The sequence below is a fragment of the Amphiura filiformis genome, chromosome 3 (genome assembly GCF_039555335.1).
Source record: "Amphiura filiformis chromosome 3, Afil_fr2py, whole genome shotgun sequence".
Lineage (NCBI taxonomy): Eukaryota > Metazoa > Echinodermata > Ophiuroidea > Amphilepidida > Amphiuridae > Amphiura > Amphiura filiformis.
In genome coordinates, this window is record NC_092630.1 from 69,979,011 (window position 1) to 70,002,778 (window position 23,768).

The following is a 23,768-nucleotide window of genomic DNA, read 5'->3' on the forward strand; positions in this document are numbered from 1 at the left end:
TTGAAGCAGTAGAACTCTTTGCCGGTGACTACATGCCAACTCTGAATGACTAAGACCCCATGCGGTTGCTATTAACATCTAGCATACAACAGTACTCACTAGACGCTGTGGCTAATATTAGTCTTTTCCTCTTTCTGGAGCAGTGAAAATTGCTAGGTACCGAGCTGTGATTGGCTACTGCAGCTTTGACTTGACTATCACCTGAATAGACTACTTCACGGCATGCAGACAGGGAACCATTCTTTCTGGCTGCAAGCTAAATTTGGAAACGTAATGAATTCACTACTACTCCACTCCTAATTTTTTTACTTATTCTTAACTCAACGATATCCTGAGAGAGCTTGCTCGAAGCCCTGATAATTTTGATATTGTAAACCAGTAGTGACATTCATTAACATATTGGATGTAATTGAAAGATGATGTTCTCTCAGCCTTGTCATTTCCATCAATGTCGTTATATAACAAATTCAGTTTCACAAATGAACGATTCACACTGACATAGCAAAGTACATCTCTCATTTGTTCAAGAACCAGGTTCAAAACTCAATTTACATATACATCATGCTATGATGACAAGAATCATTTATTTAACAAAATACATCCAAAGACAAAATGAAGCTGAGCTGCACACAGGTCACTTTTAGTTGCATGAATTTAAATTTAGCGTGGATAATTTTCTGTATGTGTAGGTTAGAGCAGGAAAATAGAGTTACTATTGATTTTGCCCTGCAGAGAGAATTTTTGGTGGCTTAAGATAGGGTATGTCATGAACTTGCTTAGTTTGTGACAGCGGGTTATTTCTAAGCTTGCTAGTATTGATCACGTGGGATGCATGCATGCGCAGTGATTTTGCTTAGGGTTAGGGTTAGCAGACCATATCCAACAACTTCAACCTCCCCCACAAATGTACTCATCTATTTTTCAGCTCACATCATTCACACTAACACATCCCTCACCCCCTCTCTCTCACACACACACTATATCACAAAGATGGCATATTAATTAAATTTTTAATATCAACTGTTAGAACCTCTTTAGTAAAACAGTATCAACGCGGTAACATCTTAGGAGTAATGGGGGATTATTATAACAGATTTATGGTTCAATAGTGAGCTATAGGATAAGACATGATATCCCTAGCTATTATTAAACACTAAACTTTTGCAATATTCATATCCTTTCAAAAACAGAGTTCCATCTCGGTATATCGTTGCACCTACCCAAGGGACGTTGAATCAACTTCCTGTTGTGAATTACAAGCTCTTTCAAATACTAAATGTCACTTCTTTTTGACATTTCACTACAAATGTTATTGAAAAAAAAAAAAAAGAAATCATGGCATGTTTTTGAAAATTACAAATGAACCTTATTTCTAAATACTCAGGAAAAATTTTCATCCATAAATAATATTTGAAAATGGTATCTGATTTGGCTCAAAGTTGAAACTAAACAATTAATGAATAATATATTTCCTCTGCACAAGCGTTTCTATAAAAATTATACTTAAAATCCTTCCCTAGTAGTAGTGTTTCAAGTGAAGCATACTTTTCCCATTTTCCCATTATAAATGAACAAAAGGTTGTATAACTTAAAATATTGAAGTATCATTCTACCGCATCTTTGACCTCAATATAGCTTTCAAAACATGTCACAAGTTGACAGTGGCGGTGGCACCACGGGGGGGTGGAGGAAAATGCCCCAGTCAGAACTCTTGCCCCCCCTGTTTCCCCAGTGAAAAACCCAAAATTGCAGGAATTTTGCGAAACATTTGTTGAAATTCACTACCCCCCCAAAAAAAAAAAAATTCCTGGTGCCACCAATGCAAGTTGATACCAAAATTAAACTGAAATCTTGAGCATATACTTTGAGAATGAAAATAATGTATGAGAAAATGTCACTCATGCAATCTGTTTTATATCTTCCAGCAGAAGATATAATTAGAACCTTTAGTTTAACATTTTGAGTAATTTTGTAATTACATAACACAATTTCCCCCATTAAATATGTATAACTGCACCCCCTCTTTCCTCCGCTTTCTTGATTTCCTCCAATGTCTCACAAAGATTCATGAGATAGAGGTAGTTGTCATGCAGCATGCATACAGTTCAGCTCAATTACAAGTTCAATCACAAGAGACAAGTCATAGTTTTTCAACCAATGAACAGGGTCGTACTTTTCAGCAAAACAAGTAACCATCAATCTCATTGGCTGGTGATGTGTTGAGCTATTCAGAGAGTGTGGCTAGTATGGCTTCTGTGGCAGGTGTATTGCACAGGAAACTAATGTATTCAAACATTAAAGGAGTATTTCGTGATCCTAGCATCCTCTTTTCATGACATTTTTTAGTGGATATCCACGAAAAACGCTTATTCCCAAAATTTCAGTTGATTCTGATTTTGCGTTAGCGAGTTATGTATGATTATGTGTATTACACTGCTCCATAGGCCACTGTTGTAATTTCGTTCTGGTATACCAGAACGAAATTCACATTTGACAATATTTTTGATAAACGAGTTAATCTGCAAGAAAGATTTGGTACATAAACATTATGTAGCCAGAGGTTTCCAGTGGTATAAAAATCTCAACTTTTTTTGAGAAAAGTGGGGGGATGAGGCTGTGGATCACGAAGTGCCTTTTGGCTGCAAATTATTGTTTTGAAGTGTTTTTCTGCACTGAATATTATTAGGTGGTACAAAATGTGATTATGACGGGGGGGGGGGGGGGGAGAATCATCACCCCTGGCAACTCAAGATTTCCAAGGTCAAAGTTTATATTGGCTTGGGGTCAAAATTCAAAACTGCCAATATTTTTTTTTAAACCCATACCAAAATGTTCCTCTGATCATTAGCAGGAACAAATGCAGGGTCAGAAATTTGCAACCATGCCAGTGGAATTTTGCAAGAAATCTGAATCCATGGATTCTCGCCATATAACTTTCTATGATAAATTGAAATATTTACTAGAAGTAGAATCCATTTAGATTCTTGCAATTTTATTGACGAGAATCTTTGCGAGAATGGATTCTCGAATTTCTGGCCCTGAAATGGAACATACATCATGAAATTGCAACGCTTGCAGACCTGGAGTGCAAAATTAATCTTCACTGCTCATAAGTATGACCATAACAGCCACCATTTGCAAGAACTTCACTGGCTTCCCTGTGAAACCAGATAATTTTATAAAATCCTGCTTTATGTGTTCAAATGTCTGCAAGGATATGGACCAAATTATCTTGCTGAATCAATTTCATTTCCATCTGAACTCCATTCTGCTGTCTCTCTGCCCAATTTTCAGAAAGGTCTCAAAACCTTCCTGTTCCCACAATAATCTGGGGGTTTTGTTTCAGTTTGCTGTTTTGTTTTGCCTTTCAAATGTTTTGTTTTACATCTTGGCACCATGGATGAAATGCCTTATATGTATATTTGAAAAAGATATTGTTAGCCTGCTACGCTAATTGCCTAAGTCACTTTTCCATGTTTCTCATTTGCAATTTTGATTTTCTGAGTAATAAACCCATAATTAATCAAATTTCCATCCACATTTTTCAATAACTTGTGGAATACATCTCTGCCTAAGTCACTTTTACATGTTTCTCATTTGCAATTTTGATTTTCTGAGTAATAAACCCATAATTAATCAAATTTCCAGCCACATTTTTCATTAATACAAGTGACTTAGGCAATTAGCGTAGCAGGCTGACGATATGAATTACATGTATGCATCATAAAGATTAAGAAAATGTATAGTTTGACCTACCTCTCACTTATTGTTCTGGGGTTATAAGCCAAATTGTCAAAGGCTAAATTTGAAATTATACATGAGCTAAAAATGATAAAATGCTACAAATTTGATCAAAATTGTATCAAATTGCTGTTACGGTATCACATGACCAGCACAGTGGGTCAATTGCCTGATGAGTCTGATGGTATCAAATGCAAATTCGCAAGTTGTAATAAAAAAAGTAAGTTCCAGTGAAGGATTTAATTGAAAACTTTGTGATATCCTAGTGACAGCAAAATAAATGTAAAGCGCTTTGATATAAACCATTTGATTACTGCTCTAAATGTATAATATAAATGCCTACCTAGACAATACCAGCAATGGGTATGGGAAATGAGAATTAATGCTACAGGGATATGAAAGTATTGTTTCTTAAATTTGATTTTTTGGATAGGCAATGTTATCCATGTCCCAAATTACAGGTATATCTTAAAGACAGAAACGGAAATGAATGATAGCGATCAAGATGTTATGATGTATTCTTTAGACATCATGTGTTTTGCACGCAAGCAGGTCATGGAAGAGACAACACACAGACACAAAACCACCTGCTCTTATGGCTGAGTTATACTAAAAGGTAGGAGGAAATTATACCCATCAACTAGATGCATCAACAACTTAACCATGTGAAAACCCACACCAAACAATATATACAGCAATCAAAAGCATTATCCATCACATGTCTGTACGCATGCTATCAAACAAGCAAAATGGCACAGATAGCCCCAAGTCACTGTTATATTATTATAAGCTTACCTGAACATCTCTGCCTTGCAGATTACCACTCTCTCGCAGCATTGTATCAATTGCACGCATGAATATCAGAAAATTGTTCCAATCTACAAATACTATTTCTTAATCTTAATTCTCCAGTTCTATTTAACCACTATACAGGTATTGTGACCATGTGATTCCTGCTAATGCATCTCATTTTTACACCACTGTCAGCCCTGTGTAGTAAAGAAATTCTAAAAATAGCACCAGTCTACGGGCTGGCTCGGAAAGGAGCACACTGCTGACGATGTAATCCCACTCAACTCGCATATCTGATGCCTGAAACGAGGCTTGTGAAATGCATGGGGTGGCGTCATTAGAGCCGTATCTTAAAGGGCCTCTGTAGACGTCATACGTTGCATAAGAGCATACTGAACAGAGTATGGATTTTTCCTCAAGGATAAAGCCATTTCTATGTTGACAAAAGTAGGAAACCATGTGACACAAAAGTGATGATGCATATGAATAATATTCCAATGCTGATATTTTTGCACTGTAAGCAGTGACACAAAATTGAACATGTAGAATGTTAATTTGTAGAAATTACTGCTGACAATTTAGCACTTGTGCTTAATGATTGTCACCACTATAAATACATCATGACAATATAATTATAAAAGATTAATTATAATATGCCTAATGGACCATAGCTCTTCTCTCAAGCAACGTGCATGTACATCCAAGAAACATAATTTTGAAAAATATATGAAATCTAGTTTTGAATTTGTTCTAGAATATTGTTAGCATTATATTCAGTAATTAATCGAATTATGGAAAAATAAATAGTTGTCCCACGGTTTAAAATTTCTGGTTGTCCGTCTAAGTTTTTGGTTGTCCGTACTTGGAACAAAGTTCCCCACAACCACATGTGTACTCATACACGTACAAAGGTGAGTTTTGGCTACAGATTTATCGAATCAGTATTTTTGGTTGTCCGGCGACTTTTTTAGTTGCCCCGGGCAACCGGACAACCAAAATTTCGAACGCTGATTATATTGCTTGTTTTGTTTTTACTACAGAGGGTATGTGACAGTATAAAAAATAATGTACATCCCCATCATGATTTACACGTAGCCACACGTACGTGCCATATCTATATAGCTCCCAAAAGCACAAATTGCACTCCACATGTATACAGATTGTGTGCCTTTAGCCATAGTCTTATCACAATACATTCAAAGAGAATGAATGTGATGTCGTCCACTTGACTTGGGTGCAGATGAGATCAATGTGATGTCATACTGCCATCTTATCAGGATCAATGGCATGCTCACATCAGACAGGTCTCAAATCAAGCTGGGTGCATTATTGCAATACAACAATGTACTAATATTGCACTTGATACTACCATTTTCAAATGACATTGCAACTTAATCATAATGCTAAAAGTGGTTTTTGGCTATCACAAAGGAAAGAAGGAACGAAACAGGAGAGAAGATGAACAAAAAGTTTTGACATCAAGACCCCTTGTGTGCCAAACACTCCCTCCATCGGTGACCGTTAGCCACAAATGTTTCGCTGGCATAGCCAGCAAAACCGTGCGTATATACGAGGGGGTATCAAAAGTTAAAAGAAGTGAAAGAGCTATATCAATGAAATTTTGTCAGTGCAATCACTGGTCCTTATGTACACGATGGTGCAAAAATGGTCTCATATAAGTATGTTTACTTTTTTTTACAGGAGCTAGATGTCACTACCTGCCTATGTAACCGCATAACCAGCAAAATGGAGAAAATTGAGGCATGCAGCATGATTAAGTTCCATTTTAAGGGTTACAGTGCCTAGAAAATCTGTGATGAAATAAAAATTCCTTTTCCAAAAAGCGACAGTGACATATCACAATCACCACCAAAGATAACTTTCATTTCATCATCAATTTTCTAGGTACTGCAACCCTTCAAAAGCAGGATCTTAATAATGCTGCTTGCCTCAATTTTCTCAATCTTGCAGTTTATGCGCAGTAACCGGGGCAGCAGCTTATTGGCATCTAGTGCCACCTGTAAAAAAAGTAAACATGAGACCATTTTTGGACCATAATGTACATAAGGACCAGTGACTGCACTGACAAAATTTCATTGATATAGCTCTCTCACTTCTGGGCGATTTCTAAAACTTTTTGATACCCCCTCGTAAGTTGGGGGTTTGTGCATCATTGCATCACAGTAGTTTTGCTTTGTAAAATTTTAGGGTTAACTCCAAATGAAGATAGCAATTTTGTGACAAGTTAGACAAATTTCAAGGCATGGTTTACCCTCATATCGATTGATGATTAGAAGTGTGACACAATCAAGCCCATTTTTTCTTCCAAAATTGGTTTTGATATAATTGCAAACATATGTTCAAATTTATTTTCAATGTCGCTGTTTTTAGCAACATCAACACAGTTATCTCAGGAACCAAGATTTATATGCAAATCTGTGACAAATAAAGCTGACACACAAGCGGAATGGTACAGGTTCTATAAAGGAGATCCCAAGGCTTAATACAAGGGTGTCATTTCTGTCTTATGTGCATGATTTTTGCTTTGTTTTGATATATTGTTGGCCTTCACTCAAGAACCGCAATACCTATGGAAATATAAATGGCATGATTGGCTTCCTTGACTGGTTTCCTATCAGATCAATGTACTAATATTAAAAAGTACACTCCAGTTTTTTTAGTTAAAATGGCTAAAACTGAGAAAAGTGACGTCCCACTCACCTTAACGAAGTCATTTCAAGTACGTACTTATGTTTTGCAAGTCAAAATGGACATTAGGCAAGGCAGACAAATTCAGAAACATGCTTGTTAGGTGTACATGTATGCGACATGACAGCACTTGAATTTAGAGCTAAGGGGATAAATAATACAAGAATTACTTGGTGCAATGGGGCATGAAGGTGTGCATGTAAAACATAATGAGGGCAGGAATAGGGTATTGGTACATGTATACTCTCACCCTTAAAAACTGATTTTATTATGATCAAATTTGAACTAAATTTATTTACATTAATGATAATTACTAGAGCAGTTCAACAAAATATGTAAAACAGAAATTCCCTGAATGTGCCTTTGGAACAGTTCCCAACATGTATATATGATTAGAAATGCTACCTCACATTTGATTAGGAGAGCAAGTTGAGGCCTGGAGGTACATCAATTCCCTTCAAACTAGACTACAGTCACATAAGTGGTTCAATCAGACATTCATCTCACTATCAGAAACAAGGCCTAAATCTGTCTCCAACACAAATATCTGGGCCAATGCTTGTGCCAGAAGGGATGTTTTTCAATAACTTGTTCTGAACATAGATAACTATTGATCATTTTAGGGAAAAATTACAATTTAATGGAAACAAACACATTTTCATGAGCATTATTTTTCACTATTGCAAGTACACCCCCCCTATCATGTATATTTCCATGGACCTCAAAAATGATCAAACACTTTTAACTCCTTTCTCCATTTTGTTGATGTGTTTATTGTCTTATCTTATGAAGTCCTGCAAAAAATCCTACTAGACCAGTTTATAAATTTAAAAAAATATAATGTGCATTATTATCGTCCATGATAGAGGTGTGTGGGGGTGTGTTTGGATGTGTTTTCACACAAATATCCACATACACACAAACACCCTCCCCACTTGCATTAGCATGGACACACCCATCCCACTTGTGTTAGCATGGACACACCCACCCCACTTGTGTTAGCATCAACCGGGGATGATTACTGGCCAACACAGTTCAAGTTGTTTTCACCTAATCGGGACTTCTTCTACCTTTTCTCCTATATATGTAGACATCACCAGAATGGGGGGTAATACTTGGACAACCCAGACTTTTGAGTCTACCCCCCTCCAAAATAAATACTGGCTATGGGCCTAACCTGTATGATCATGAATTGTTTTCATGATTGTACTGTTACGAAAACATCAATTCAGCCAAATGCCGCATGTAAAAGCCTCACCATGACATAACTGAAATGTCACCAGTGCAAAAAAGAAAGAAATTCAATTTGAATGAACAATTAAATTTGTACCTAGACTTCAATTTGGATTCTTTACTGTCACTCGTCATGAGAAGGGAATCCTAATTCCCAATCCTCATTTACATAACCGAATAAAAAGATAAATTCATCACCTGTGCACATATACTGGTGAGTCTGAAGTAAAGGCAAATTGCTTAAACAAATTTAAGCAGCTGTATTATATTTACTTGCAAGGCTAGCAAAGTATCAACCACTCTAAAGCTTCCCCTTCCCCTGAATATTTCCTGAAGTAACTTTGATTATAAAGCTTGTTGATTAATGCACTTGCCCTGCCCTGCATGTGTCACTACATTTTCAACAACAAATATATACTGTTTCAGATTATAAATAAACCCCAAGTATGAGAACACAATATAATAATCATGATGTAACTACACCATCAATATGGAGATATGAGAGACAGAGCTGTAGCTACACGAGTACACGTCTATCCATGCAAAAGAGGCGACTGCCTGTTATTTTTGAGAAATAAAGAAATGTAATGAAAAAGAAAGCAGTAGAATGTCTTATTGTCTAGTTGTTGTTCTTACAGATCCTGCATTCCCTGTCCCGCAAATACATAAACAGCAGTGGCATAGCCATGAGTAGTCAGCTTTCCCCTTGTCCCCCCTCCCCCACACACACACACCTGTGGCTTGCTGGCTGCTACCAAATTTAACGCTATGCAATTTTTGTCACAGCTTGCCCCACTTGACAACATGCCAAGTCAAGGTCAACTGTCAGCAATGGCTCAAGACAGATGTAGCTGGAGAAAACTTGTGGTCGCCTGCTAGGCTGCTCCGCAGCCGAAGGATTGAACATTCCATGAGTAACCTGTATTTTTGTATAGAGTACCTTTTCCTTATTGAGGGGCTCATGAACTCAACATTGCGCAGTAGTTCTGCATGAAAAAATGATCAATAATACTTTGTTATTTAATTTGTTCCTATTTCGAGCAATGGTTGAGGTTTGTTGCCCTTTAACCTTTCCCAACGCTCCAATATAATATGGAATAGAAGCAATTTCAAAATTTAAACAGACATTTTGTAGATGATGGAAATGGATTAAACTTTTTAAGTACAGGTCAATAGACTATATAGCATGCTAACTCTAAATGTCAAATGACTACTTAACTAAAAGTGCAAATTTTTGAGTGTGTAATTTTTCACACTTTGTTAATTTTCACCTGTTTCAGTTGTTTATAAAATGGGAGATTCTAAGTTTCTGCATATAGAATACACAAAGGAATCTATTTGTATGTTGTTATTTTCATGGCAGCTGTGGAATATGTAAAGACTAGAGTGAAAATAAATATAGCATGAAAATGTCCACTTTCACCATTCATTTCAACACATTTGTATGGAATTTCCTCTTACAACATAGTTATTCCCACTGCAGTCTTAATGAAAACTTAATGATGTACTTCCTTGACGGTTCATAAATGTGTATGATTATGAATTATCATAACCACCTCACTAAGATTCATCATTTAAGAATGAATATATTTATGTGTCAGGATTCTGTCATGTCATCAGGTATAAATGCCTGCATGAATAATATTATGTCTTCTACAAGTGGTTTACACCTACAGGCAAATATGTTTTCAATGCCTAAGAACCACAAGTCCTTCACAGATATTCAAGAATAAGCTTGGAAACAAAATGCAATCATACATTTCTTGCCTTCCAGTTTAATTTCACTCTTTGTTTTCTAAATTTGTTTAACATTTCTTACCTATTATTTCAAGTTGCTTGATTTATTTGTATTTATTTTCAAATTTTTACAAATTCTAGAAAAACTTTTTTTACAAACGAACAAACAAACAGTGGTAGCTTCATCCTGTTATTTTGTTGCCAAATCAAGATGCACTTTTTTTATTCTGAAGAATAATCGATTGCACCTTTAATTTTCACCATAACAAACACTCATCATTCATTAGCATCTAGCGCTATCTACCTGGCAAGGGGCACATTGATTGCAGCAAACCCAATTTATTTGAAGCTAAACAATGTTCATACAAAAACATGGAGGAATTTTAAATTCTACACCCTCTTGTTTGGATTGTCAACCAGATTCCAGGCATCTATGAATGAGGGCAGTACAACACTTACCAACTCTCACACCAGGCAGCGCTAGCCACAGTTCTGTCTATTTCATTTTTCAACAGCATTTCCCCCCTAATAGCCTGCATCAAATGAATTGCACTTGAAGCATGACATTTTAACTCACAGTGATTTTTGTATCATTTTACTTGGTCAACAAAGTATAAATCATTGCACCTAAATTTTTGCAAGCCAAATATGAATTACATGGAAAACTGGAGTGGGAAGAAAGAAATCAAAATACACACATGTCAAATTTCCTGGAATATTGCCATGAACACTGCATGATTTTACACCACAAAATCATTGGACCATTAGTACTGGAGATACAGATACATCTACATATTTCCATATAAATTCAAAAAGTACACTTGCTGATGATCTTACAATGAGTATTAGTGAAATGTGCAAATTAACTATACACTCTAGTATATACAGCTCTCTGTTTCAATGTTATTACACACTCCACATAAAATGACATTGTGTAAAACAAGTGTCAACATCACTGATTTAAAACTTGCTCAACAAACTTGCTCAATGTTATTACATGGAGACTAAGACATTTGAAGCTAGCGGTCTCATCGTCTCGATCGAGCAATCACTCTCCAAACTTCTCAGGAGAGATATATTTGTGCACAGCTAGCCAGAACTTTATAGAGTTTGATGTTCTATTTCAATCATTTTTATGACAGACAGCTCTTCTAAACTTCCTTGTGAGAATGAGGCCTAGCTAACCTGCCATTTTAAAAAGTCAAAACCCTGGTCAAAGCCTAGGTTACATGACTGTTTACAGTACCCCATATATACAGCCCCAGCAATCTTGTAGGCTATATACCATGTGTGACAGTTGTACATTTTGTACACTATCATAACAGTTGTGTTTATTTTGTAAGCTTACCTGTCGCAGGTGGTATATAATAGGAGATTGCCACAGCCCCATACATGGGGTAAAACTGGGGGTAAAACACCTATTCAATGCTAAAAATCCAGTATCCAGCTAAAAAATATAAGACACTAAGGTAATGTTTCAATTTTGTTCACTTGTATCTGTTTTATACTTCATAGTAAGATTCATTGATAGTTCATACTGCACTGCCTAGTTGCTTTTACATCATCTTTTTAACTTTCCCTTTATAAATTTCAAAATTTGTCAAAATCAAGAAGTCTACAGGTATCCTTTAAAATGTCCTACATCATTATGATTGACAGATGATAAGAAAAGTGCATTTCATAACTCATAACAAATTATGATAAATAGGCCATAAGCTGATAATCTGATGTGGAATTATAACATCTGGAATTCAGTTTGTTTTGTCTGTGCCACTCTTTTTGAGCTTTCTCTTTCATTCTTGAATTTCAGTTAGCAAGTGTATATATTGAAGGCCCAAACTCATATGTCTGGCATGGATATATCAGGGATGTAAGTAGGACTCAAGAAAAAATCCTACAAATCTGGAAAAAATCCTGAAAAAGCGTGTGAATTTGGGCTAAAAAACCCCAAAACGGGCTGATTATAAATACGGACACAAAAAAATCCTACATTCAGGATTAATCCTACAAACTTAAATCCCTGATATTATATATATCAGCGCAATAGCCTCCATTTTGACAAAATAAAGTTGACCTTTTTCACGGGCCTGTTTCTAGATGAAATACCCCGATTGTGCCACATCTTTTAAGTTTTGTGACTGTTAGTGTTATTGTTAAAAACAAGACTATTCACAGTACGGTACTAATTTCACATGGCTGAAGACAAACATGCACTAAAACATCCAGCTTATTAGGGTGTGTGTGTCAGTGTGTGGTGGAACAATCACACAATACTAAATGTCCCTCAGTATGCAATGTTGGAGCATAGTCTCTGGTTGAATAAGCATGAATTCTTTCCTGTAAGTCACTGAGGGTTGTGACCTGCTACCACAAAATGAGCATAAAGTAGTAAGTTGGTAGTTATGAGACATCCAGCCTGCTGCATTGATGTCCTTTGTGGGGGCACAATGGGCCATTCACAAAGCACATACTATATTTGGCCTGGTGTACGCCAAACATTAACTCAGCAGCCAGGATGTCTCAAAACTACCAACTTCCAACTTTACTCTTCTTTCATTGTAGCAGGTCACAAATATCAGACAAGATGACCCAAGAGCTTTTAGATTTTCACTTTACTTTTCTGCATTGTTACATTCATGTGGGAAATAACAGAAGCATTTTCTGTACCTGTGTGGTAGCCCATGTTGTCCGGGGGGTCACTCACATTGTGGCCTGTACATCATCCGCGATAATCAACTTTTGAAAAGCACCCTAAACAAGTATTTAACCCTTGGCTAAAACGATACCCTAAATAAGTAACACACGCCTGTTTTCACACCTTTTTTTTGTAAAACCACATGCTTTTTGAAGATCACTTCCCCTTTCATATTTATCTCTCCATCTGACCAATTTACATACCCTTTCCGCGTATAGCACATTGCAATTATTCTACCCTTTTAATTATCCAATTTTTGATGTTTTTGACACCCTAAACACGATACGCGCGTATCGTGCCTACCCACGAAAAACTACCCTTTTTACACGTTTTTATTATCACGGATGGTGTACAGGCCACAATGGGAGTGATCCCCCCGGGAAATGTTGTCATTTTCATGAGCAAGGCAAGTAGTACACAGGAGATTGAAAGGAAGCATGCAGGACACAAACACATTTTTGTAAAAACATTTGATTTTTTCTTCTATCACTACAAGTTCATTCCATTAATTTATTTATTCCATTTTGTAAGTATTCTTAGTCTGTCTGGAAGCCAACATTTATATTGTGTTGAACACTGATACATGTGCACCTCTCACATGACTCGCTGACTGAAAATACTTTTCTAGCACAACTACATGTATATCAAAATGTTATTGTTAGTAATATCACACACTACATAATTAGCTGATATTAGTTTTTTAGTGCACCGAGGTTTACAAAAGAGACAGATGTATATTACCTTTTTGGGTGTAGTTGGGGAAGCCTCAGAATCAGATATTGGCTGTTAAATGTGAAATGTAGCAAGCAAGCATGCATAAAAATATGTGAGTCAAGAGCAGTATAAAATATGATTATGATAAGGGATGCAACATATCACCCTATTGAAGGAACAGTATATAGTCTACCTTTTTAGTAGACCCTTGTCATTTATCATCACTGGTTTCTGGCATTCTCGGAGGTGCAGTTCTTGGTGGGAGCAGTTTTCGGAGTGAGCCATCAACAAAATTTAGTTGTTGGCTCAGAACAGGGTAGATGGCGCTTCCATGGTCAGAGGGGGAAAGCCAAATAACAGTGATTATAAATTAAAAGGGTCTACTACAGTAGACTATATATAGTGCAACATTTTGCAGTGTTTTGTCATTGTGGCAAACACAGTTACTGCAGCATTTTCCATTGTGACGACAAAATGTCAAGAACAAAGCTAATTAATAATGTTGAAAATAGCAGCGGAGAACAGTCACAGAACACAATGATGTCGCAACTTACAGGCTGTATCCAAAAAAATGATTGGTACCCATCAGTTTCCAGTGCAACATAAGAGCTACCCGGGGTAACCCGGTACCTTATTTATAGAATGTTAGAGAAGGTCAATTAACTATAAATTCTAGCTATTTGAAGAAGATGTTGCATATTTAAGAAGCAGTGTTGTCAATAAACACCAAGAACTGATGGGTACCAAACATTGTGATACAGCTTATATATACTGGCCCTAAAATGATAAGCTCTACGCTTGCAACCGATACAAACCAAACAAGATGCATATCAGCAAAGGCCAATTGCTTTAGAGGTTAAAACATGCATGATTAGGCTTAGCACATAATGCATTTCCTGCAAAAATAACAATGGTTCCCAACATTTCTTATGTATTTCTTTATTTGGGGTAGCAAACAATTTTCCTCCGAATGCCTGGATTCAACATTAGATAACTAGAAATTGTGTGATTCTTAATGCAATGTCATTCGCAATGCCTCCATCTTGGCGTGCATCATATACCTGCGGGCCATTTCACTTCGAAAATTTCATCACGTGAGATACGCTTTGTTCCACCAGGTTTCACTACCATACGACTTACTCTCCCCTTACCCAAAGAAAGTCATGCTGCAGGCCTGATGATGCATGGCCAAAGTGTGTGGAAATTACCAATATCACGCCAGTGGAAGAACTCCACCAAGAGGATCGCCACACAGTGGGAATCCTCCGAGGGATCGAAGGGTTGTGGCAAACTTCTGACATTGGAGGATAGCTACACAATGTGTGTGAATCCTCTTAGGGATCAGAGCATCACCACGCAGTCGGTGGCAAATCTTCCGACGGTGGAGGATTTTCCCACATACTGCATGGGGATCCTCTTCCATCAGAAGTTTGCCACACAGTGCATGATGATCTTCTAAACCGCCACCATCGGAGGACTACCATGCAGTGCGTAGCCATCGTTCAGACCCTTAGAGGAATTCCACACACTGTGTGACAATCCTCGACTGTCTGTTCTTCCACACTCATGGCACAGGTCATTTCCACATACCAAATCATATCAGCATCGGGTAGTACTAAATGATAGTATGAATTAGTTAGCAACTCTGGAAATGAAGTTATCATACTCTATTGGACCATAATATGTGATGCGATCAAGCATAACGAGTTGGATGTCGGGAATATTGATAGCCATTAGCCAATGATAGTATTCAACTTCCTTTGTATTTTATTTTTCTGAGCAACACTAAAATAGCTTTATCCCTAGAAATGTAAGTTTAATTATGATGGGTTTCAGTAAAATGAAGCTCAGAAAGTGGCTCATACAATGAAATTGAAAACAAAATTTTGATATTTAGTTGACATGAGACTCATTTAGCTTGATCGCATAACATCTTTTTTCTTTGTACTGCAGTCTGCTTTGGGGTAAGTGCATGCTGTCAAACCATAGTCTTACATGAAGAGCAACATTGATTTGACAGTGAGTCAGTAGCACAGCAACCTGGATCCAGCTCTAGTGCCCTAAATGTTTACCACATGACCAAATACGGAATGGAATCATCACAAATCTTTGAGCACTAGGCCATGATTCATGTTATTGCATCACCAGCAGCAGATCGCATAGCAAGTGTGCTGTAATACATATGAAATGTGCACTTGAAGCCGCACCAAACAAGAAAAAGGACAAAGTGTTTATAAATAGCACAAAATATAACATCACAGTTATGTACGGAAAATGCATAGTAAAAGACTGGATAGTCACCTAACAAGTCTGCACTTTATGTCATATTTCTTGTTGTAAAATGGAACATGTTGAAACAATTTCCTCTAACCCTTGACATACGGTGACAACCAAGGAATAAAAAGTGAGAATAGGAAATCATATTGAAGCCACTGATGTATCAAGCTCACATATATCACTCTTTGAGGAGGAGACAAGGCAACACACACCTATTCCTTGGTTCACCTTAAGTACAGCTCTGTGTACCTGCCACTCTCTGTACCACATCCAGCATGTTAAATTGGTTCATATGGCAAGACACAAGATTACTCAACTACTATTACCAAGCATTTTTCTGTCACCTTTTGAATCTGTTTGTGTAAATGGTTGCTTCGCAAAGTGCTCAAACTAAAAGTTAAAGCCACACTAAAAAGCAAAATAAAACAATGCTGGCCTATGTGCAATGTAAATCGAGAAACATCTTCACCCAATCCTACATTCAGAAATATATACTCAGGAGCAACTGAAATGTAACTGATATGTACATACTGAACATGTTTCTGACATCGTTACCGTACACAATCCTATATTAATATTTTATATAACTGGTCCAATACCCACTGGTTCTGATTCCATCTGCACTAAATGTGATTGAGTAGTTATGCAAACCACACCATAGAGTAGGCCTACCCGGTATTTTAAACGCCAAAATTTTTTGTGTTGGGTTTTTTGTTTTGCTATTTTAATTTTTGTGATAAGGCCACCATTTTTATAATAACTTTAATTGCTACACTTCTTCCGTCTTGGGGGATAGTCCACCTTCTTCATGTTGCAACTTTTGTGCAAAGCTTCAGTAAGACACAATGTTTAATTTGGTCCTACAGCACTATGCTCCGATAGGTAGCAATGGCTCTTTCTATCGTACCCTGAACATTTGAATAGTGCTTGTGTTGTGTGAATTTTGTATTTAAATGAAAAACGATAACACTTAAAGATGTACACCAGAGTATGAGAAACTAATGCAACATTATGTTATCTGCAGTCTGCACAGTGCATTGACATATATGCATCTTATATTAATGATTTATCAGATGCAGAGTGAATGTACTGTGCAGATAATGTCACTTGTTAGTGTCCCACTACTGAACTAGTCAACTTTGGACTATCATGCTTTATGGCAGAATATGAAAACCATGCATTCACATCCACACATTTTAGTGAATTCATTCCATTGTCCGAGACTGATTATGTGTGCATGAAAATAGGCAAAGGCACATGTTGCTGTATTAGCTAGGAAAAGAAACATCCTACATAGTGCAAACTATTCTTTATTTGAATTGTACAATCAAAATGGAAATATTGACACCTGTTGAATCAAAATCTTAAGTATTTTTGGGTTTTGACCCCTGAAGAGTCAGAACATCCCAGATAGGTCTAACTATATTTCCTTAATCCTTATGACAAGAGGAATACATTGGTTTTATTAAAAATACAATTTGAGCAAGTTTGTAGTTTGATCTCTGTACAAAGTTCAATGACTTCTAGCAGAGTAATTGCTGGGGTACCGAAAGTCCACCTTCTCCTTTTTGTCATGTATCAAAGTCTGATACATGACTGTGAAGAGTAACTTTCATGCACACGGGATCAGCCTCAAACAACAGAGTAATTTGTAAGCATTTGCCCACTAACATGCTCAGAAGCAACTGAACATGTAACTGAAATAACACATTTGCCTACCCTTTGTGGTTGATTTTGATGCCAATTTGTTTGCTTGTTATACTGTGGTGAGAATGTCTTCATTCCTTCCATCATTGATCCATTTTCACCATTCAGTGGCAAATTTATAGGCCTCCTTGTCATTGGTAAATCATCAATAGCCGTTTCCATAAATGCCGGTGGTGGGCTCTCCTCAAACACCGATTCATTGATGAGCTGCGTCTCCTCTGACGTATGCTCTGACATTTTGAATATTAACTTGTCTTTATCACATATACATGTATTTCCAAAATGTTTTTGGTGTAGCACTTGCCTCAGAGCTCTGGCTGCCGTATGCCTACTCAAAAATGACACTCCAGGAATACAAGTTTTCCAGTCTAAAAAGCAGACATGTGCTTATTTCTCACTACCGACTATTAATTAGAATGAGAATACCAACTTAGACATAACTTCACATCACCACAGTCACTGGCATAAACATAAACCCAACTCAGTGATTCAAAGTCCTTATCTACCTCAAAACATCAAATCAGCTCACTATCATTATCAATTTCATCTCTACTGTGTGAAACATAAACAATTCCCAAATAATATCAGGGTTATTGTTTTTGCTATGTAATAGTTACTTTTACTGAACCGTGTCTTCAGGTGATGAGACTACAGGAAGTTATTGTGAGTGGCTCAAGTAGATCATTGTACATTATGTGCAGGCATAGTGATGAGGGTTCCTGTTTTAACACTCTGTATGGCACCACGTTCCAATATCTGTGGTTAGAGGAACTGAAACTGTAGGCACTATGCTGGTCTGTTTCCTTTTTGAATAGGCCCTAGATCTTGTCTCTTTGTTCTGTAACAAAAGGTCATGAGTTATAGAGTATCTGACAAACTGGACCAAGTTTTATAAATAATAAATCAATTTTGTATTTATATTCCAGATCTTGATTTAGATTTATATTCCAGATCATAGAGGATTCACAACGCTGTATTTTTGTTGCCATAGTAAATCATCACAACCAGATCGCATCAACTATGTCGCGTCCGGTTGCAGCGCAAACCTATCTGCACTTAGATTGTAACATTCACCAATTATCTGTGCAGATCCAGCTCCCCAAATTTCATTGAGTAAAGGAAGTTTTTGATAACCAAACAACTAATCGCCGATTTTTGAAAAGGAGAAAACCGGATCCCGGAGAAAACCTACAAGAGTGAGCATGGAATTGGATAAACCAAGTGCACATGCAGTCCTTGGGCACTGCCGGAGCTTGAACCCGGGACCTCAGTGATGCAAGGCGAAGGACTCTACTGCTGTGCCAACTCGCTCTCCCCAGAGATCAACATTAAGAAGAAATTCAAATAATTTAAGAGACAGGGTTCTTCTTGTCAATAAACAGATTTATTATAAAAAACGAAGCAAGTTCAGGAAATCTTGAATATGAAGGGAATTTTGGCAAAAGCACACTGTCTACACACTACTGAAAAGATCTGAAATAGTTTGAATTTTGTGACCAGTTTTCAGGTGAAATATCCATTATTCTTTCCCTGCTGATGATACATTAGATATTCATTAAATCCTTTCATTGAATAATCAGGCTTACACATCCTCTTTTGTTATCAAAAGGAAGTAGCACGAGCACCACTAATAATAACCACTGATACAGGAATTTGATAGCTATCCATGTATACCATGGAGCCTAGCATTTCTAAATGGCCAATGAATTTAAAGCTGTTTAAAATTTTTAATGTATATCATATTGTTCAAACAGGGATTCAGTTGCTTGATCACCCCCCCCCCTTGGGGTCAATTACATTTACATTTAGGTTACAAGTACAATGTATTAGAATGGTGCAATCACCCCAACCCTGTTGGCTACCAAACCTCCCATAGAGGTAACCCCTGTGATCATGAATAATGTGTTACCATTATATTGACTGTAACAGGAGGATGACATTGCACAGGGTTCGAGAAGGATGATATACCACCGCTGCCATTTCTGGAAGCAAAAAGCCATGCCAGTGACCTGTGTCATAGTCTGGCTATTCAGGAAGATGCCTCATCAGTTACTTCATATACCGTACCCAATTTACTGTGATTAGAATACTTTCTTATACCATATCATGTTAACTGTATTAATGTTTAATCATAATTCATATTGATAAAATGTGACCAAATGTTATATCTTCTAGGGTCTATGGTGAAACAGATACACCTACTAAGCATGCAGGGAAATACACTGACCTATGTCAATTCAGGTCATATGATATACCACTTGTGTGAATTGTGACCTTTTTCAGTCACAATTCCCAGATAAGTTCCCTGACTGTAAACCACAAAAATGCCTTTATCATATAATGTGAGGGCGCTATACATGTTGAGAGAAATATCACATGGGGTGTGTGATGACATTTATATTTTTTTGTTTTGAGGCAAAGATGCATCAAAGTGGGAAATGTCAAAATTATACAGTAGGTCCATCAATACCGTACAGTAATTAATTTTCCTGTCAAAAATTATCAAATTTTGACAATTTAAAATTATAAGCCAGGTTAGAAAATATCTAATCCTGACACTTTTGAATGAAAATGGAAAAATGCTGATTTTCCAGAAGATGAGCCGTGACTATTCCCAACTATAAGTAGAACAGGCTTCCTCAAATAGATTTGTTGAAGTGCCACATAAAATAAAAGAAAACTGCAAAGCGCCACTCAATGGGAGTCAGAGTGGGGTGTAGAAAAGCATTGTAGAAATAGGAATGCATATGAATGTATCATCCCAGTGCCGTACTAACGCTGTTACTTTCCTATTCCAAGTTTGTACAGAGGTAGACAAAAGACCTGTCAAAATTTGTTCCGGTTGCATGCGCGTATTTTGGGGGCTTTGGGGTCGGCAAAAAGATTTATTAAAAACAGGGCGGAAGAATTGTGAACAAAATGGAACTATATATCAAATTTTCTTTGGCTTTTTAGGTCGCTAGCGCCTGTGCTCTTCACTTTTTCAAACCATCAAAAAAAAAATTGAGTCAACCTTTTCGGGCTGTTGATGAACTTAATGAAGGGGTCCACAGCAAAATTAAAAGCAGCCACGGTACACCACTGGGTTGTCCAAACACACAAGTATCAGAAGGATGGTCCACAATAGAGTGATTCACACAACATTTATAGTATTACAACATTTATACAGGGATAAAAAAGCTGTCAAAGTGGTCTCATGCCATCAAGATTTTGAATGCAAACAGTTCAGACCCAGAACATGACGATGTCAGTAAATATTTTGTTCTGGGACTGATTATTCAGACTAGTATCATCCATGCATCCCAAGCGCAAAGCTGGGCCGCAAAGAATGTACACATTAATCATGTTGATTGTCACAATCATGACAATGTCAGTAATTTAGTAAATGAATATTCTGTCACTTCTGTTAAGACTAAATGTGCATTGTGATTGTGTGAGTTGAGTGAGTGAGACGAAGACCTTTCTCATACGACCTTGTCCTCTTGACTCTCGAAGAACAGTGGCAAGTATCAGGTGACATATATACAGAAAGGTCATGCCTTTGTAAACAAACCCGCAAATGCATGCTGGTTGGCTGCTTGGTGAATTCCACTGCTGCGAATCGAGTCGTACGTGATAGCATTGTCAATGCAATGCCAATGTCTACACACACGGCGCTGTATGTTACGATCGTAGTCTTAGGCTTGTCTGCAACGTACAACCCTCCGATTTACGATTTAACGTTTCTTAACATAATTATCTTTAAAATACTTACCCTTCCCTCTCCCTCAGGATGTAAGGGCCGCTGATCTGAACGAGAACGTTCAGAAACGTGACCGTAATTTGTAGTGCTCTGGTCCGCCATCTTGATCCGACGACTACGATCACGTGATTACCAGCTGTGTGATCCAGCGACCAATCAAAAGCCAAGTTGACAGCGACTTCCTTTAATTGGTGAAAAGTACAGAGAGGAATCGCAAAGGGCAATTCCCGTGCTATTTTTAACTAGAGAATGATATAATCTACAGCGTAATTGACGCAGCAGTTGATAATTCTAAATATACAAATGGTCTTTATTTTTATTTCACATTTTGGCTGTCATATAAACTCGAACTATGAACAATAGTTTGCTAGGAATAGTCTAGGATTTCTCTCGGTCGCAGCTAGCTCGGTTCTTTGTAAGGTTCTCGTCCCCTCCCTCCTCAATCATTTTCTGGGATTTGTCAGATTTTTTTTTGTTTTTAGATTTTTTTTCAAAATTTTTAGACCTTGGAATACTTTTGTTTTTGTTGTACTCTAGGGGGTTTATCCCTCAGAATCTCGCATTAAACAGGGGCCTCCTCCTTTCCTCGACATGTAGCACTGTTGCACTGCAAAAACAAGTGTTAATAATACATTAACACTATTTGAGCAACACTTTTTAAACATGTTAAACCGTTAATGTGTTAAAATATTAACATTTGTGTTAAAATATTAACAAGTATGTGTTAAAATATTAACACCTTTACACTTTTATTAACACATTAACACTATGATTAAATGAGGATGTTCATTTTTAAATGCTTTAACACGTTAACACCACTTTCCAAAAACAAGTGTTAATATATTAAGTGTTACTTTTTAAACACGTTAAACCGTTAATGTGTTTAAATATTAACATTTGTGTTTATATTTTAACACACAATTGTTAATATTTTAACATAAATGTTAATATATTAACGGTTTAACTTTTTTTTTTATTTATAGACCTACCGAATATTAACTTACAAATAGTGTCTCAGATCAAATTTATTTCATGTTTCAATGAACTTCATGTTAATAAAAAAAATGTTTTCATCTTCTCCAATGTCTTTACTTTTGAAGATTCGTCACTAGCTGTAGTGACGTAGCTAGGGGTTGTGGCGCCCAGAGGAAAGAATACACAATACCAGTGATGCGGGCGCACAAAAATGTGCTTACAAACTTGGTATAATCAAGTTGAGTTTTGGTCTTTCAAACGACAATTTATGTGCAATGCGCGCGAAGCGCGCAAAAATTTTGTGTTGAAGGGGGCACCCAAATGAAGAGTATAATTCTATGCATGGTGGGTAAAGGTTTCCACTTCTTTCCTATAACAAAGTATTATCATGTCGAAAGGGTATCCAGGTCTGATGGGTGCCCCCTTAGCCCGGGTGCCCGGGGGCGCGGCCCCCCCAGAGCCCATAGGAGTTACGCCACTGTCACCATTCATGATAGTATGAAGGTAGGACTTGAAATTATAAAATGGGTTTCTCTAACTGGAGGCTATGCCTAGACCACAATATGGTTGATTTAGTTAACTGACCCCTCTGAGAAAAGGGTACAGGATACAATCCGAGAACGTGAAAAAATTTGCACTTTGGATGCTAAAATGGCCAAACGTGAGTTTAATTTGATCAGAAACCCACACACAAGCGTCAACATGTGTGGGGGGGGGGGGGGATGATTGTATGGACCACCCCGGCAAAATATTGGGGGATTTTCCCCCCCCCCGGATCTACGCCTATGGGTGGGAGATCCAGGAGCTTCCACTGAATGAACTCATAATTCCAGTGATTAATGTATGTCATATCACCTTTAGCCAAAATGAAAATTGTCTCGGTCCTCATTCTGACTGTATAGAAGGTGTGGACCTGATTATGTCAACTGGTATCAATTTTGTGCGTGACGATTCAGGGACCGCATGTATATAGAAGACACCCTGGAATACCCAAATGTTAATGGATTTATGTTGAAAACACTTTCATCAGAGATGTCATATTTTGTGGCCATCTCATCTTTCTTGTGTATATTCTTTATTATCAATGCCACTGTACCAGCATGTATATCATTAGTAGTGACGTCAGCAAGTCTTTTGGACCTTGGATGATCTTCAAGGACGCTCATTCCACTCTTAAATTCTAAGAACCATTTCGTTGATCTTGAATACTAAGGACTTCATTACCATTTACATCAACTGTAATGGTTAAAATTCATTTGAGTTTTCACCACCGTCGGGAGAAATTTCAATGATGACCAATTGACCATGTATTCACCTCTGGTAGCACCTGTGAATTCATGGAGGTAGGCTTCCTCCGAAGAGTATATATATCCTGCCCATACACAGTGATGCAAAAATATAATATCTTTGCCGTCATGTTTTGAAGGAACAAGCTTTCAAATGAGA

The 23,768-nt window shown here is 37.2% G+C and overlaps 1 protein-coding gene across 1 annotated transcript in view; it reads right to left on the reverse strand.

The window, feature by feature from the left end:
- Positions 1-17,996, reverse strand: part of LOC140149042 (S-adenosylhomocysteine hydrolase-like protein 1) — a 77,924-nt gene extending 59,928 nt beyond the window's left edge. Inside the window, 2 exon segments of the mRNA XM_072171194.1 lie at positions 13,649-13,690; positions 17,618-17,996. Coding sequence (XP_072027295.1) covers positions 13,649-13,690; positions 17,618-17,842 — 267 coding nt within the window. The 5' untranslated portion in view covers positions 17,843-17,996.
- Positions 17,997-23,768: the final 5,772 nt, after the last annotated feature.